This window comes from Odocoileus virginianus, chromosome 17 (assembly GCF_023699985.2).
Source record: "Odocoileus virginianus isolate 20LAN1187 ecotype Illinois chromosome 17, Ovbor_1.2, whole genome shotgun sequence".
Lineage (NCBI taxonomy): Eukaryota > Metazoa > Chordata > Mammalia > Artiodactyla > Cervidae > Odocoileus > Odocoileus virginianus.
In genome coordinates this window covers 41,163,412-41,179,082 of record NC_069690.1, presented here as the reverse complement: position 1 = coordinate 41,179,082, position 15,671 = coordinate 41,163,412, and the positions used below count along the sequence as shown (strand labels likewise).

At 46.5% G+C, this 15,671-nt stretch overlaps 1 protein-coding gene across 1 annotated transcript; it reads right to left on the bottom strand.

The window, feature by feature from the left end:
• Positions 1-9,533: 9,533 nt before the first annotated feature.
• KRT38 (keratin 38) lies at positions 9,534-13,943 on the bottom strand. Its single transcript, XM_070478444.1, has 7 exons — positions 13,452-13,943; positions 13,173-13,255; positions 12,005-12,161; positions 11,471-11,632; positions 11,258-11,383; positions 10,569-10,789; positions 9,534-9,962 (listed from the first exon to the last, which is right to left on the bottom strand). The coding sequence occupies exons 1-7, from the start codon at positions 13,941-13,943 to the stop codon at positions 9,869-9,871; spliced, it is 1,335 nt and encodes a 444-aa protein (XP_070334545.1). The 3' UTR covers positions 9,534-9,868.
• Positions 13,944-15,671: the final 1,728 nt, after the last annotated feature.

The following is a 15,671-nucleotide window of genomic DNA, read 5'->3' as shown; positions in this document are numbered from 1 at the left end:
GGCCAAGATTCTTGCTTTGTCCACGGCTGGATTTGCTCGAGTTTGAAACCTCCCTTCTTCCCTAGACCTTATATAGGCCTGTCGTGGGCGTTGGTACAAGAAAACTGGCGTTTTCCTCATGAATATGTATATGGATTCTTAAACAATCGCGCTATTAGTCAGTTGAGTTTGTCCCCTGTAAAGAGTTAATGAGCTCATGAAAGAGGCCATGACCCACACAGCCTCCCCTGACCGCAGGGTCCTAGAAAATAGGGAAAATGAGGTGTCTTTGAGCTGCCATGTCCTGCGGCTTTTGTCTCTCACCAGTCTGTCCACTGATCCCTGTGAAGGCATGGAGAACCAGAGCGTCCAACAGTGTCCTCAAAATCGCTCTCACTTCCATACTCTTTTCCTGCCACGGAATATTCCCATCATGGCAAGTTTAAAATATTAATCTATCAGGCACACTGAGGAAAGGAAAAAGTCAGGAGTTCATTTCAGCTGATTGGTGTGGACTATGCATTGTGGGACACTGTTGTAGGGAGGGAGTTAGATTTTAATAAGAAGGATAAGGAACTTAGTGACTTGATATTAAAAAGGCAATGAGAGAGAATGCTGGAAAATAATTTTTTAATTAAAAAAAATTCTTAAAGAACTATGATGATTTTAAGTAGAAGAAAACACATTGAGAGACCAGAAAGACTTCATAGAAAAGCAAATGTTTAAATTATTTTTCTATTTATTTATTTTTGGCTGTGCTGGGTCTTCATTGCTGCTTATGGGTTTTCTTTGTTTGGTGAGCAGGGGCTACTCTCTGTTGTGATGTGCGGGCTCTAAGAGCACAGGTTTAATAGTTGTGGTGTACAGGCATAGTTGCCCTGTAGTATGTGGGGTCTTCCTGGAAGAGGCAGGGATCGAGCCCATGTCCCCTGCATTAGTAGGCAGATTCTTAACCACTGGACCACCAGGGAAGTCCAATAGCAACATTGAAGATGTGTTTTGGGGACTTCCATGCTGGTCCAGTGGCTAATACCTTGCCTCCAAATGCAGGAGGTGTGGGGTTCAATCCCTGGTCATGGAGCTGAGATCCCACATGCCTCATTGTCAAAAAATCAAAACATAAAACAGAAGAAATGTAGTCACAAATTCAATAAACACTTTTAAATAGTCCACATCAAAAAATAAAAATAAATGTGCTTTGAATGATGGCTTCCAGAAAGTGTTGGGGGGAAGAGCATTTCTCATAGAAAACAAAATGAACAGAATGAAACATGTTTGAGAAAGGGAAAATAGTCTACTTGTGTTGGTACTTACTATGAAGACTCTATGCTAACACTGGAAAGTTATGTTCAGTCCAGGTTGTTGGAAGCTTTGAATGCCAGGACCATTTCATATTTAGTCTTCAGTTAAGGGGAATCAAAGACAGGGAACTTGCCCTGGAAGCTGATTCTCCTCAGATCTGAGGGAAAATAAATATCCAGGTCCCTTTAGAATGAAATTAACAGAAAAGAGATGGAAGTTTCCTATGTAAATATGAGGGGAAAATACTAGGCCAGAACAATGAAAGAGAAACCTAAATTCCAAGCTGATTTTGGTGGTTGAAAACTGAATAACACACTTTTTAAAAGAAACTTTTTACTTTGTATTGGGGTATAGCTGATTAAACAATCTTGTGATAGTTTCAGGTGAACAATGAAGGGACTCAGCCATACTTGTTCATGTATCCATCTTCCCCCAAACTCCCCTCCCACCCAGGCTGCCACATAACATTGAGCAGAGTTCCATGTGCTCTATAGCAGGTGAAGGGATACTTAGGGAGTTTGGGATGGACATGTACACACTGCTATATTTAAAATGAATAACAAGGACCTGAATAACACACTTTTTGAGAATCCATGAGCCAAAGTCAAATGAGAAATTAAAGCATTTTAAACTAGGTTAAAATGAAAATATAACTAATTTTGGCAATTTAGACTTTCCCTATACACGTGTAAAGCATAATTTTTGGAATTGGGAAAAAAACTAGTGAATGAAACTAGGTAATTCAAAATTCTCAAGAACTTAAATTATGCTCCTGTGTATTGGCGTCCATAGGCTAATTAAGGTGGGCATGGTTAGTACTTTTTGATGTCTGTTCTCAGATGTCTCCCCCTGCTTTCTGGCATCTTCGCTTGTTAGACGCTGGTCCTCTCATTGACTGACTTCTTCCTCATCTTATTTAAGAAGATATACACTCAAGAACTTTGATCTTTCATCTTTTGAAACTTCCTGTGTTTTCTTTGAAAGTCACTTACCTTGGTTGTCCGTGACTCTAGGAGACTCTAGAAAAAATTTGAATGTCCTTAATCTTCAGACACACTCAGAGGATCAGAAGATTTATGGCCTCCTCTGTTCCTCAAACAAACAAAGTGGCCAGTTGTTCAATAACCTCTGGAAAAGGGCAGCTAGCCAGCTTCCAGGCTATGCTAACGAAGATGCTACCTTGACCCCACTCCTAAGATGAATGAATTCACCACGAGGGCCCCTGAGGCAGCAGTACATATTTTGTTGTTATTTAGTCATTCCATGTTGTCTGACTCTTGTGCAACCCTGTGGACTGTAGCCCGTCAGGCTCTTTCGGTCTGTGGGACTTCCCAGGCAAGAATACTGGAATAAGTTCCCATTTCCTTTTCCAGGGGACCTTCCCAACCCAGAGACCATTAGATTCCCCAGCAAAACCTCTTGCCCAAGCCCCTCGTGTGAACTATGCTGATGTCACCACAACTCTCCTGGGCACCAGCTGCTTCCATATACAGTTAATGAGACCCTTGGGGACACTTCCCCCCATAACTACACCATGTACAGATGTGAGCAATATTCACTGAGGTGTCTTGTCCCAGTGACCTTCTCCAAATGATCTATTACTCATGAGCTCCTAGCCCAGCAAAACCCTCCCCAAGCACCAGAGGCAAAGCAGAGAAACTCCCACCTCTCAAAAAATTCAGAGCAGAAAGAGAAAAAGGTCATGTAACTCAGAGAAGGAGAGGTCACGGAGAGCTAGAAATGTAGGGGGACATCAGAGAGACTGGATCTGGAACCTTAAAGATAAGTAGATTTGGACAGACAAAGAGGATTTTCCAAGAAAAAAAAAAAAAAGGCAAACACAGACACTCTCAGAAAGCTGTGCAGATGGGCTCAAGAGAAGCACTGTGCAACCTCAGAAATGTGAGGTTGCAGCCAGCAGCGGTCTGCCCCGAATGACACAAAAACATAGCTCTGAAGACTCACAGTTTGCGCTAGTGGTAAAGAACCCGCCTGCCAATGCAGGAGACATAAGAGACCTGAGTTCAGTCCCTAGGTTGGGAGATCCCCTGGAGGAGGGCCTGGAAATCCACTCCAGTATCCTTGCCTGGAGAATCCCATGGACAGAGGAGCCTGAGAGGCTATACTCCATAGGGTTGCAAAGAGTCAGACACAATTAAAGTAACTTAGCACACATGTAGAGAGTCACAGAGCATTTCTAAGGCCAATTTAAACTGAAACTCAGGCTAATTCATGGCTAAAAATGTGGTCTCCTATTTTTGTAACATCTGCACAGGTGACTCTCAAACTTTAGCCAACATCAGTACACCATGTGCTTCACATATAACCATCTCTCTTTTTTAAATACATTATTTTAATTAACCTTTACAACTATTGCTTACTTGTTGCTTCTTTTGTGTATGTGCTCAGTTGTGTCTGACTCTTTGCAACTCTATGGACTGTAGCCCACCAGGGTTACAGAGGGTGCATGGGCTTTCCCAAGCAAGAATACTGAAGCTGGTTTCCATTTCCTTCTCTAGGTAACCATATCTTAATTATAATTACACTGCAGAGTAGTTTCAAGCATCCCATTGTAAAATAAGGAAAAACTCAGAGCAATTAGGTGACTTGCCTGAGCTCACAAACCTTGAAATATTAGCTCAAGTCTGCCTGCCTCTCAAGTCCAGGTTCCTTGTCTCTGAACACCAAGTCAAAGCCCCTAGATCTTAGCCACAGAATGTCCAATAGACCCATCTGATCACTCTAATCATTCAACAGACAGGTACCAATTTCCTGCTCTGGACCACACACTCAGCTAAGGAGCTGGAAACACAGCAGGGGACAGAACAGAGTTCTCCAGTGGTTTTTGAGCAAAAGGGAGCAATGATGAAAGTAGCAGTTCAGGAAACTTAATCTAGTACAAGTATGCACCCTGGGGTAGGAACACTGAATCTCCATTTTGTGTGCTCTCTAGTACATAATTCAGTGCCTGGTACAAAATATATGCTTCAGTTCAGTTCAGTCGCTCAGTCGTGTCCGACTCTTTGTGACCCCATGAATCGCAGCACGCCAGGTCTCCCTGTCCACCACCAACTCCTGGAGTCTACCCAAACCCATGTCCATTGAGTCGGTGATGCCATCCAGCCATCTCATCCTCTGTCATCCCCTTCTCCTACTGCCCCCAATCCTTCCCAGCATTAGGGTCTTTTCCAATGAGTCAACTCTTCACATCAGGTGGCCAAAGTATTGGAGTTTCAGCTTCAACATCAGTCCTTCCAATGAACACCCAGCACTGGTCTCCTTTAGGATGGACTGGTTGGATCTTCTTGCAATCCAAGGGACTCTCATGAGTCTTCTCCAACACCACAGTTCAAAAGCATCAATTCTTCGGCTCTCAGTTTTTTTCACCATCCAGCTCTCACATCCATACATGACTACTGGAAAAACCATAGCCTTGACTAGACGGATCTTTGTTGGCAAAGTAATGTCTCTGCTTTTAAATATGCTATCTAGGTTGGTCATAACTTTCCTTCCAAGGAGTAAGCATCTTTTAATTTCATGGCTGCAGTCACCATCTTCAGTGATTTTGGAGCCCAAAAAAATTAAGTCTGACACTGTGTCCCCATCTATTTCCCATGAAGTGATGGGACCAGATGACATGATCTTAGTTTTCTGAATGTTGAACTTTAAGCCAATTTTTCACTCTCCTCCTTCACTTTCATCAAGAGGCTTTTTAGTTCCTCTTCACTTTCTGCCATGAGGGTGGTTTCATCTGCATATCTGAGTTTATTGATATTTCTCCCAGCAATCTTGATTCCAGCTTGTGCTTAAGAAATGTTAAATAGAAGGGTGAAGGGCTGGAGGTGTGTGCAGGATGAACTTGGCAGAGAAGGGATGAGGCAGAGGAGGCTTTTAAAGAATCCAGACAGCATGTGATAGAAACCAAATCCAGCCCCCTGCAGTGCCATCAGAAAAAAGGGATGGAGAACAGAGATATTACAAAAGAATGCTACAGGTCTGGGCCATGTGCTTTATATGGGGGTGGGGTCAAAGGAAGGACTTCCTCAAAGGAAGGAGGAACCCCAAAAGTGTGCTTGAGGTCACCTCTGGGTTCCTGGGGCAATAAGGTAATGTGAAAGGAAGCTGAGAAATCAAGGCAGAGAGCTGGCTTGAGAGGAAGAAGCTGAGTTGAAGTTTGGAGCCTGTGAATGAAATGTGGTTAATAGGGGCTACCCAGCAGGGGGTTGGAGATAAAAGCCTGGAGCCAGGAGAGATAAGTCTGGATTCTTTGGAGGGACAGGGAAACTCTTCGCAGATGCAGATATTGATATTTATTACACCTGGCAGGCAGGTACAATGGCTTGATTTAGCCCAGGGGCTCATATTCAAGCCAGCAGTGATGGTCAGTGAGAGTCTCTCCTCCCTTTGCTAAAACTGGAGGGGTGGCAGTCTCCAAACAGGTGGCAGGGAAGATAGTTTGCTTGGAGGGCATGTCATCTGAAAACAATCACAATCTGTTTTATAACTGAACTGTCACTAGTTTGTATTTATATTTTTGAAAGTTAAAACAATTTTAAGTAAAAAGGTGGGGTTTTTTCCATATATATTAAATGAAAAGACATGGTTGAAAAACATGTAATTAGATAGGAAAAAGACAGAAAAATGGTTCAACAAGATGAGCTCATGAAAATTATTGTAAGTGGGCTTCAGAAGAGGCAAATTTGATTTTGTTCTTAGGAAGATGTTGTTCAGTGGCTAAGTTGTATCCAACTTTTTGTGAGCCCATGAACTGCAGCACGCCAGGCTTCCCTGTCCTTCACCATCTCCCAGAGTTTGCTCAAACTCATGTACACTGAGTCAGTGATGCCATCAAACAATCTCATCCTCTGTCGCCCCCTTCTCCTCTTGCCCTCAATCTTTTCCAGCAACATGGTCTTTTCCAATGAGTTGGTTCTTCACATCAGGTGGCCAAAGTGTTGGAGCTTTAGGTTCAGCACCAGTCCTTCCAATGAATATTCAGGACAGATTTCCTTTAGGATTGACTAGTTTGATCTCCTCGAAATCCATAAAGGAGAAGAAGGCAAAGTGGAGCCTTAGAGTCTCATATCATGGGCCATCCAAAAAAAAAAAAAAAAGATGTCTAAATGAAAAAATGCTCCTATTATGGAAAGTCTAGAATTCCACCTCAGTTTTCTTGTCCTGCCAGCATAGACAGTGGTGGGAGCAGAAGTGTGGGTTCTTTCCCAGAGCTCTCTGTGTGGGCCAGCATCCACCCCAGGGACCTGCAGGCAGTCATGCTTACACCTTTCCACTTTGTTAGGATTTGGAGTCAAAACACAGGTGATGAATGGAGTGGGCTGCAGAGACTAAATTGGTGTTATTACGTGAAGCTTGGAAAGAAATATTACAGATGAGCATCTTGGTAATACAGGGCTGGTAAACAGAAAACTAATGGCCTTACTTACTAGGTGGCTCAAAACTGGACCTGGTCCCAAGCCAAGGGAGCAAAAATCTCTGGGGAAAAAAAATAATCAATCCACATGGCCAAAATTTTTGTGGCCCAAGTAAAACCAGATACTGAATTCAGGGCCCATATCAGTCTAATCCATGAGGGTAGTGTGATATGGGGAGACCAGAGAGAGGAACCTAGTGGCCAGGTGGGAGAATCACCTTTAAGAAGAGGAGTCCTTGGGATTTGGTACCAGAGGGAGTCCTGAGTCCTCTGGTTGCAAGAATGGATATGAGTGAAAGCACAATGTCCAGGTGTCCTGGGCCAGAATGGTCACCATCTGCCTGCCTCCTCGGCCTGCAGTCCCCTATATCTGAATAACCTTTTCCTCCACACCTCATAGCCCTGGGGGTCCCAGAATTAGAGTTCATTCAGGATGTGACCTGGTCAGGCACGCAGGGTACTGGCCAGACTTCCATGGCCAATCACATGGTGATCATGGCCACTCCTTACAACATATGACATTTGAGTTACTTGTTAGAAGAAAGCCCACAGGAGCCCCCAGGACATTATTGTCCTCTGACTGCCCATAGAAAGCTTTCTGATCTTGGTTAGGCCGCTTGGAGTGGAAAACTGAGCTCCAGAAGCAATAGCATTATTGTTTATAAATGGCCAAAGAATACAACAAAGCTTCCAGCCCACCCACGTGGGAATGCATGGCCCCTGGTGCTGCTAATGGGTTCTGTGGCCACCTCTCTAGCTCCTCTGTCCCTCTAAGGAGGAAAAACTATCCCTGCAGTTTTCCAGGGAACCCCATAAACAGATATGTCACAAGCACATTCTGTATGACAGGAGCACCTTACAGATTATCCCTCAACAACAGCGAGAGGGAAGTACAAAGTTTCTAATTTTACCACTGAGGAATCAGTCTCAAGAGTGTGTAGTGACCTGGCCAATTTCACTCAGCTAGTGTCACAGAGGTCAGACTGGAATCCAGGTCTGTCTGAATCTGGAGCACGTGCTCTTTCCCCCACCCTATGGTACTGTCACCAACCAGGGCTTGTGGCCTCCCACAATCAAAATAAACTGATAAGAGGCCAGACAAGAAATTCAGGTAAGGCGTTATGGGGCTCCTGTAGCTGCGGGAGGGAGCAAAACAAGTAACAGGTTCCCTGGAAGGGAGGGGCAAGGAGGGGCAAACTGGTTCCTTAACATGCAGTGAGAATAGGGGTGTGTCCAGGGGCCACACCAGAGCGGTGGCTTAGATAGTTGGCCCACCCCTTTGGTAGTGTTGAGTGCAGGGGGCATTTGCAATACCCTGCTTTTGCTCCCAACACCCTGTTTTTGTCCCCAGCTCTTCAGAAGCAACAGTTGGTCTTTTTGGTCTTTTTGCTTCTTGTTGTCTAGGCTTTGCCTTAGCTGGGCATGCACACAGTTATTTTTAGTCTCTTATAGTTTCTTTGTATTTTGTTGCTCGAGGAGACATTTGTCTAGGTGCATGGCTTCCCAGGTAGTGCTAATGGTAAAGAGCCCGCCTGCCAATGCAGGAGAATGCGGGTTTGATCCCTGGGTCAGGAAGATCCTCTGGAGGAGGGCCTGGCAACCCACTCCAGTATTCTTGCCTGGAGAATCTGATGGACAGAGGAGCCAGGTGGGCTACAGTCCTTAGGGTAGCAAAGTGTCAGACACAGCTGAAGCGACTTAGCACACCCTCACACATGCGTGCATTGCAGTAGGGGGTCCCAGGTCCCAGCCTGTCTCACTACCATGGAGAATTGACTCTGAACTGGTCATTGGACCAGGGTTCAAGAGTAAGCTGAGACCTGAGACTTTCATTCTCCTGGACCCGCTCAGCATGTATATGCCGAAAGCTAAATTGACTAGCACAGCAGGGAGAGAATAGAGCCTCTCGGGTGCTGTTCCCTCTCTGCTCTTCCACCGTGTCTGGCTGGGAACCATCTTGGCCAGGTCAGAGCCATGTCCAAGAAGCAGACCGCACTCACACCAACTGCATTCCTCACTCCAGTACTTCGAAGGCAGCAGCAGAGGAGACAAGCCTATACAAAAGTGGCAGCATCTGTCTAGAGAAAAATATAAACAGGAGGTGGGCCGGGACCAAGAAAACTGTCCCCGGAACCCAATCTGGGCTGCCATGTCTAAGAGAATAGATGAGGATCCATGACTTCATGAAAGGGTAGTAGTGTAGTGTTAATCGCTCAGTCATGTCGAACTCTTAGCAACCTCACAGACTGTAGCCCACCAGGCTCCTCTGCCCGTGGGATTTTCCAGGCAAGAATACTTGAGTGGGTTGCCATTTCCTCATCTAGGAGATCTTCCTGACCCAGGGATCGAACCCGGGTCTCCCACATTGCAGGCAGATTCTTTACCATCTGAGCCACCAGGGAAGCCTGCCTCCATGAAAGGGGCCAATTTAAATAAGAAAAAACTTGGCAACTTGGCCAGGGCAGCTCTCAACATGACCTCCCTTTGACCAGACTGGAACTCTGAGTTGTGTGATTTTTGCTCTTGGACAAAATACCAAGAGGCTGAAGATGCCAAAATCACAGTAGGGACATGTTAGTTCTGAGCTGTTCTGAAGGAATTCAGGTTTGGCAACGAATACCGCTTCCCTTCACCAGTCAATTGAGATTGAAGGGCTAGGTATGTACACATCCCACTGTCAGCAAAGGGCCTCCATCCAGAGGCTAAGGCCCCAGTGCCCCAGAGAGCTCCTGGCAGCGACATGCCAGTACCAGTGACCACCCAAGGTCTTGACAGCCAGGGCTCTTTATCACACCACATACATTGCCAAACACCAGAAGCATGTCATACAGGAAGGAGGTTTATTGACCACTGAATACAGGAACCCAATTAAATTTGAGGAGATTCCGAAGCACTGGCGTAGAACCAAAATCCCAGAAGAGACACTGGGGAAAAACAATAGCTTTAGTGAAAGACCATTACAACATGGAAACGAAAGGAAAAAATACAGCTTAAGGAACAAACAGGAAACCACTGCTCAGAAGTTATCTGTTACCCTATGATTCAGTGAAAATGCCTCCAGTGGGTTTGGTCTTTTTGGAAGGAAGACTAAGCTGGCGAGGGCAATCCTAGCCCTGGTACAAGAAGCCTGGATCTCCTGCACTGGGACACAGACCTTCAGAACTGGCTCTTAGTGCTGGTGCAGGCAGGCAGAGCACTGCTGGGATGAAAGGTTCTAGAGGCAGGCGTAGAGCAGGGATTGCAGGGGAGTCTGTAGGGAGAGAGAGAGAAGAATGAGTTGGACCTGGGAGGTGAAAAGTATCTCAGTGATGGGCAGAAAGGTAAGACCAAAAGTCTTAAGGACAGGTCCACCAGCAACAAATTGCACAGCCCAATGGTATCTACAAAAGCAGTCCCCCTTTCACTCTCACTGTGTCTCTCCACATCCAGGAGTCCCTTGGTCAGTGTGGCTTAGGGACCCTGCTATCATTCCTGTAACGTTCTCTCAGCATTTCATTCTGCACGCACTAGGAGAGGTGAATGTTTCACTGTGAGAGCACGCACAGGGAAGCTTGTTCTTTACAATGAGATCTTCCACAACCACTTCAGTGCTCTGTGGAATGGCTTAGCCAGCAATCACCTAGATCAGCAATCCCCAACCTTTTTGACACCAGGGACTCGTTTCATGGGAGACAATTTTTCCAAGGACTGAGAGTCGTAAAGAAGGGATGGCTTGGGTGGTAATGGGAGTGATGGGGAGCAGCAGATAAAGCTTCATTCATCTTCTGCTCACCTCCTGCTCTATGGCCTGGCTCCTAATGGACCGAGGACCAGGATGGCCCGGGGCTTGGGGACCTCTGGCCTAGATCATACATACTTGCAGTCTTCACTCTCCAGAAGGTTCTGGTACGTGTTGATCTCACACTCCAGCCGGGCCTTGACATCCAGCAGCACCTGGTACTCCTGGTTCTGCCGCTCCAGGTCAGCCCGGATCTCTGACAGCTGCTCCTCCACATTGCTGATGAGGCTCTGCATCTGGGCCAGCTCGGTGCCGAAGCGGGCCTCAGATTCACACAGCGAGTTCTGCAGACAGTCCTTCTATAATAGGAAATAACAGGGTGAGAGACCTAGCTGTCCGCAAATCATGCAGTGAAAATCCTGGCCACACTCACCCACATGGGACTGATTCCAAGAAGTCAAAGGACACTCCTGAGCTCTGGATAAACCACTGTCAATACGGTCAAGACTTTTCATGAAAAAAAAACCTAACTTGAATGGTGTCATGTTTGCCCATGCACTCCCCCATGCCTGATATAGACATTCAGTAAAATCATGAAGAATGAGTGCCTAAATCACCACACCTGATTCTGAAGGAAGTGACTTTTAATGGAAACCATTCTCTGGGTCAAAATAACCTTGACAACAAGGCATCAAGGTTCAGAGGACTCAGATCCTGAGCTCTGACATAACTGTTAATGAAGCTGATTAGTGAGACATCTAAGAGATGCTGCCGTGAGCCCAGGGCCTGTGGCCCTCGCGACGTGGTGAGGGTGAGGAGGACCATACCAGGTTGTGCTGGGCTTGGCGCTCCACCTCCAAGGTGTTCACCGTGCGTCGAAGCTCCAGGACCTCTGACTGGCAGCGCTGCAGCTCCTCTGAGCAGGACATGGCCTGCAGGCTGATGCCTTCAGACTGTAGGACAAGCACACAGAGAAGTGATCAATCACCTCCCTGGCCAGATGCAGCGGATCCCTCCCTGCTCTGCAGCACCGCCCTCACCTGAGTTTGGAACCACTGCTCCACGTCACGGAGGTTGGTCTCCACCATGGCCTCGTACTGGCCCCGCATCTCCTCCAGCACCCTGCCCAGGTCCACAGTGGGCACCACGTCCAGCTCAATCTTGAGCTTATCTCCCAGCTGACACTTCAGAGTGTTCACTTCCTACAGAGACAGAGAGACCAAGACCTGCAGTAAGAAAAGGGCATTTCACAGAGCAGACATCACCTGAGCCCCGTCCCCGACAGGCAGCATGAGATGCAACACCACACACACTGACGTGAAAGGTCTTGCCCTGGGTCCAATGGGAAAGACCCACCTGGAGACCTTCCTAATCTCACAAGGCACACCTTTAGAGACGAAACACCCACTCTGCCACATCCCATTGGGCCAGCCTGACTCTCAGGCCCAGATCAGCCCTTTATCCTGCTGCCACCTGAGCCCAGACCCTAACCCTGGAGACCCTTGGTGGGAGGCGCTCCCTTCTCTGCCCAGCGCCCTCACCTCCCCACAGAGTCAGCAGCCACAGGACCAGACCTGCTCGTGGTTGCTCTTGAGGCAGAGCTGCTCCTCCTTCAGGGACTCCTGCTGGGCCTCCAGGTCGGCCTTCGCCAGGCTCACGTCGTCCAGGATCTTGTGCAGCCCACACAGGTCTGCCTCCACCGCCATGCGCAGGGAGTGCTCACTCTCACGCCTTCCATCACAGAAGACGCAAGTCAGCCGAGATGCCGAGGAGAGCCCCTCTCAGCTGGCCCCGCCCCCACCCGCTTCACCAACGTGGACCCTCATTTGCTCATTGGGCTCAACACTGGCCTTGGAGATGAGTTAGACACAGTGCCCGCTCTCAAACAGCTCACTGTCTAGTGAGGCATTCACAGCACTTAATCATTTTCATCATTGTGAAATGAGGCAACTTTGGTTCAGAAAGATTAACTGACCTGCCTAAGATCATGTACCTTAGGACCAAACACAGGGTTCAGGCCGTTGTATGAGCTATTACTTAACTAGGATAAGCATCTCCAACTGCTTGGTCATTGATTTGCTCCTTTATCCCTTATGTTGGGATATTTTTCCACCTCTCATCTTTCATCTTTGTTTAGTGGAAATACCTGGCACCTGAGAGCTCCATAGATTGCTCCATAGGTAAATCTGGACCCTGACTTATCTCTAAGAGGCTCCCTTAACTTATATGTGAAATTCAGTGGCTGCCAATGGCTCAATTTATTCTAGAAATCACTTTATTTTGCTCCTGGTTAATGAAATTGGACTGCTTTATCACAACCATTTTAGGAACCATAAATGAAGACAGACTAATACCAAACTATAGATACTCAATTTGATTTACCCTGTTTGTAAAAGTGACAGAAGCCCAGCAAAAAAATTTTAATAAGGAATAAAAAGGACAGTAATTCACCCATTCAGCAAGTATTCAGATATTGGGACTCACAGTGGAGGAAGGAGTCACCCTGAGCCCTCCTTCAACCTTACTTGTTAGTCATTCAGTTGGGTCTGACTCTTTGCGACCCCATGGACTATAGCCCACCAGGGTCCTCTGTCCATGGGATTCTCTAGGCAAGAATACTGGAGTGGATTGCCATTTCCTTCTCCAGGGGATCTTTCCCACGCAGGGATTGAACCCAGGTCTCCTGCATTGCAGGCAAATTCTTTACCACTGAGCCAACAGGGAAGCCCCAACCTTACTTACTTGATTCTAAAGTCATCAGCAGCCAGCTTAGCATTGTCCACTTGGATGATCAGCCTGGCGTTCTCAGCCTTGCTGCACAGGATCTGACCAAAGCCAGGAATATAGTTCACATACAGAGCATCACACTCCATACTCCTGCTCTACATGGGATGTCTATGTTCACGCTCGGGAGACTCCAAGAACCCAAAGCTCCCTGAGCTCTTGGTGGGTGTTTGCCTTCCATGCTTTTCTGCCTCCCTCAGGCCTAGCACACCCCACCCAGGCTGCTCCACACCTCACCTTCTGCTGCAGCTCCTCGATGATGCGGAATTGGCTCTGGTAGTCTGGACACACGGTGGACTCAGGGCATTTGCTCAATTCTCGGATTTGGCTCTCCAGCTTTGCGTTGTCCTGCTCCAGCCGGCGCACCTTCTCCAGGTAGCTGGCCAGCCGATCATTCAAGAACTGCATGGTCTCCTTCTCGTGGCTGTTGAAGAAGCCTTCACTGAAGGTTCCACAGATTCCAATGTTGCCGGGAATGTCGCAGGTCCCCAGCAAAGGACAGGCGGTGTTGCAGCTGTGGGGCAGACAGAGGCTGGGTCGACCCAGAGGGGTTGTGCCCACTCGGACTCGGTTGGCGTGTGCCAGGGTGGCCGAGAGGTCCAGAAGGGCAGCATTGACCTCTACCCCAAGCTGGTCTCCAGTGTCAATGGAGGAGATGCAGATGTTTCTTGCTCCAGGAGTGTTGGTGCAGCCCAGAGAGTGGCATGAGCTGATGCAGGAGGAAGTCATGGTGGGCTGAGGATACAGAGGAGGTTCAGAGCCGCTGAGAAGGCTGAGCCACTGAGTCTGACAACCCTCTTCCCTCCCGGCCCTTTTATACCCCAACCCAAGTGGGTGTGGGCTCCATGCTTTGACCTCCCTGCCTTGATTCTCTACCTACTGTTGTACCGTCATCCTGTTACTCAGCTGTTGAGTTTACCATTAAGAGTTCCTCACTTCATTAGAGGAATGTTGATGAATCTGAGGTGCTTCCTGGCTCTTTGATATCAGATGAGCTGTTGGTGGGCTGTCAGAAGCTTTTCATTATTTTTAAAAGAACAAAAGTCCTTTCCGTCATCAGATGGTTGGTCTCCTTAGTGGTATGTCCACACTGAACACGTGACTATTCCTGTAGGTCATCAGAGGAGCAACAGAGACAAACTTCTGTGACCACAGTGGCACTGACCTGGGCGAAGACTCAACCAGCCTTCCCCATCCAGGGAAGAAACTGGGTTTTGGCAGATGTTATGGGCTTATTGGTTATCGAGAAGTTTTATATTTCTTCTTTCTTCAGTTGTTTGCCTTTCTGCTCCACTCTGAGGGGCAATAAGATTTCTCTGATAAGTCCATTCATTCAACGCACATCTTCTGACACATCCTATGTGCCAGGCTCAAACCTGACACACAGTTGTTTAGGCATGATACCATTTCTGTTCATCAAGAAGCACTATAACGTGGGTAGCCATGGGTGTTTTCAATAGTGTCTGAGAAACTCATTAGTATAAGCGTGACTCTGAACACCTGATCTAAACCAAGAAAAGTGAGCATAAAAAAACAATAACAAAGATTATTAATAATAATGATGATCTTTTTGAATCTCATATAAGAGATTCAAATAATTTTTTTGAATTGCATATAAGAACTTGACCATGAAATGCAAGAGTCAAAGTCACTGATATCTCTCTTCCAGTCTTACTTCCTTGATTCTAAAATCTGTTATGGAGCACTTATCACATGTCTTAGGGGATTTATCGATTATATTGTCTATATCCTTCCTACATTATGTGAGGTAGGTATTCTTATCTTAATTTTACAAAAACAAATAAATAAGGCTTTGGGGACCAGAGATGTGAAGTTGTTTTTCTCTGATCAGGCCAGTTGTAAAATGTCAAAGCCTCTTCTCAGTATGTTTCTTTCCACTCCAGAGCCTGTTCTTATTCACCTTGATCCCCCACCCTAGCCCCGAAGAGGAGAACAACTGTGTCATTGCTAGATGAAGAAGGATTAAAAGGCTCAGAAACTGAGCAAGAAGTTGAAATTAAGAGAGAAAACAAGAATCTGATATTCTATATTTTTCTCTTTTGTTCTATATTGTTTCTCTGAGAAAATACAAATGTTGAGGTATCAAAGCAGTAGGGGTTCTCCAAGGACTATGCAGGAAAATGCTCAGGGGAAAAGTTCCATCTCCAAAATGGTTATACATATCAAACACATCACTAGCTCTTAGTACCAGGGAACCAAAACAGCTGATGGCTAAGGACTCAACTTTTCTCAAAATTTTTGGCAGACTATAGGCCCCTAGTACTGAGAAAGATCTAACATGGGCCCCCGAGGTGGTTGTAACTAGATCTTTGAGAAAATGAATATTAGGCAGGGTTCTGAGCATTAAACAAGAGCTGAACAGACATCGCTATAGGGACTAGATATATAAAGACATCTATAGGGACTAGGTTACCCTTTCTCTCTCTCACTCGCTCT

Bases quoted from the DNA above. Each gene is read 5' to 3' on its own strand.
- KRT38 (XM_070478444.1), bottom strand. From the start codon at position 13,943: ATGACTTCCTCCTGCATCAGCTCATGCCACTCTCTGGGCTGCACCAAC. The intron at 11,633-12,004 runs GTCTGGTCCTGT...CTGTCTCTGTAG, and splicing joins TCAAGAGCAACCACGAGCAG to GAAGTGAACACTCTGAAGTG. The intron at 9,963-10,568 runs GTATGTATGATC...CTCTCCCTACAG, and splicing joins CTGGAGAGTGAAGACTGCAA to ACTCCCCTGCAATCCCTGCT.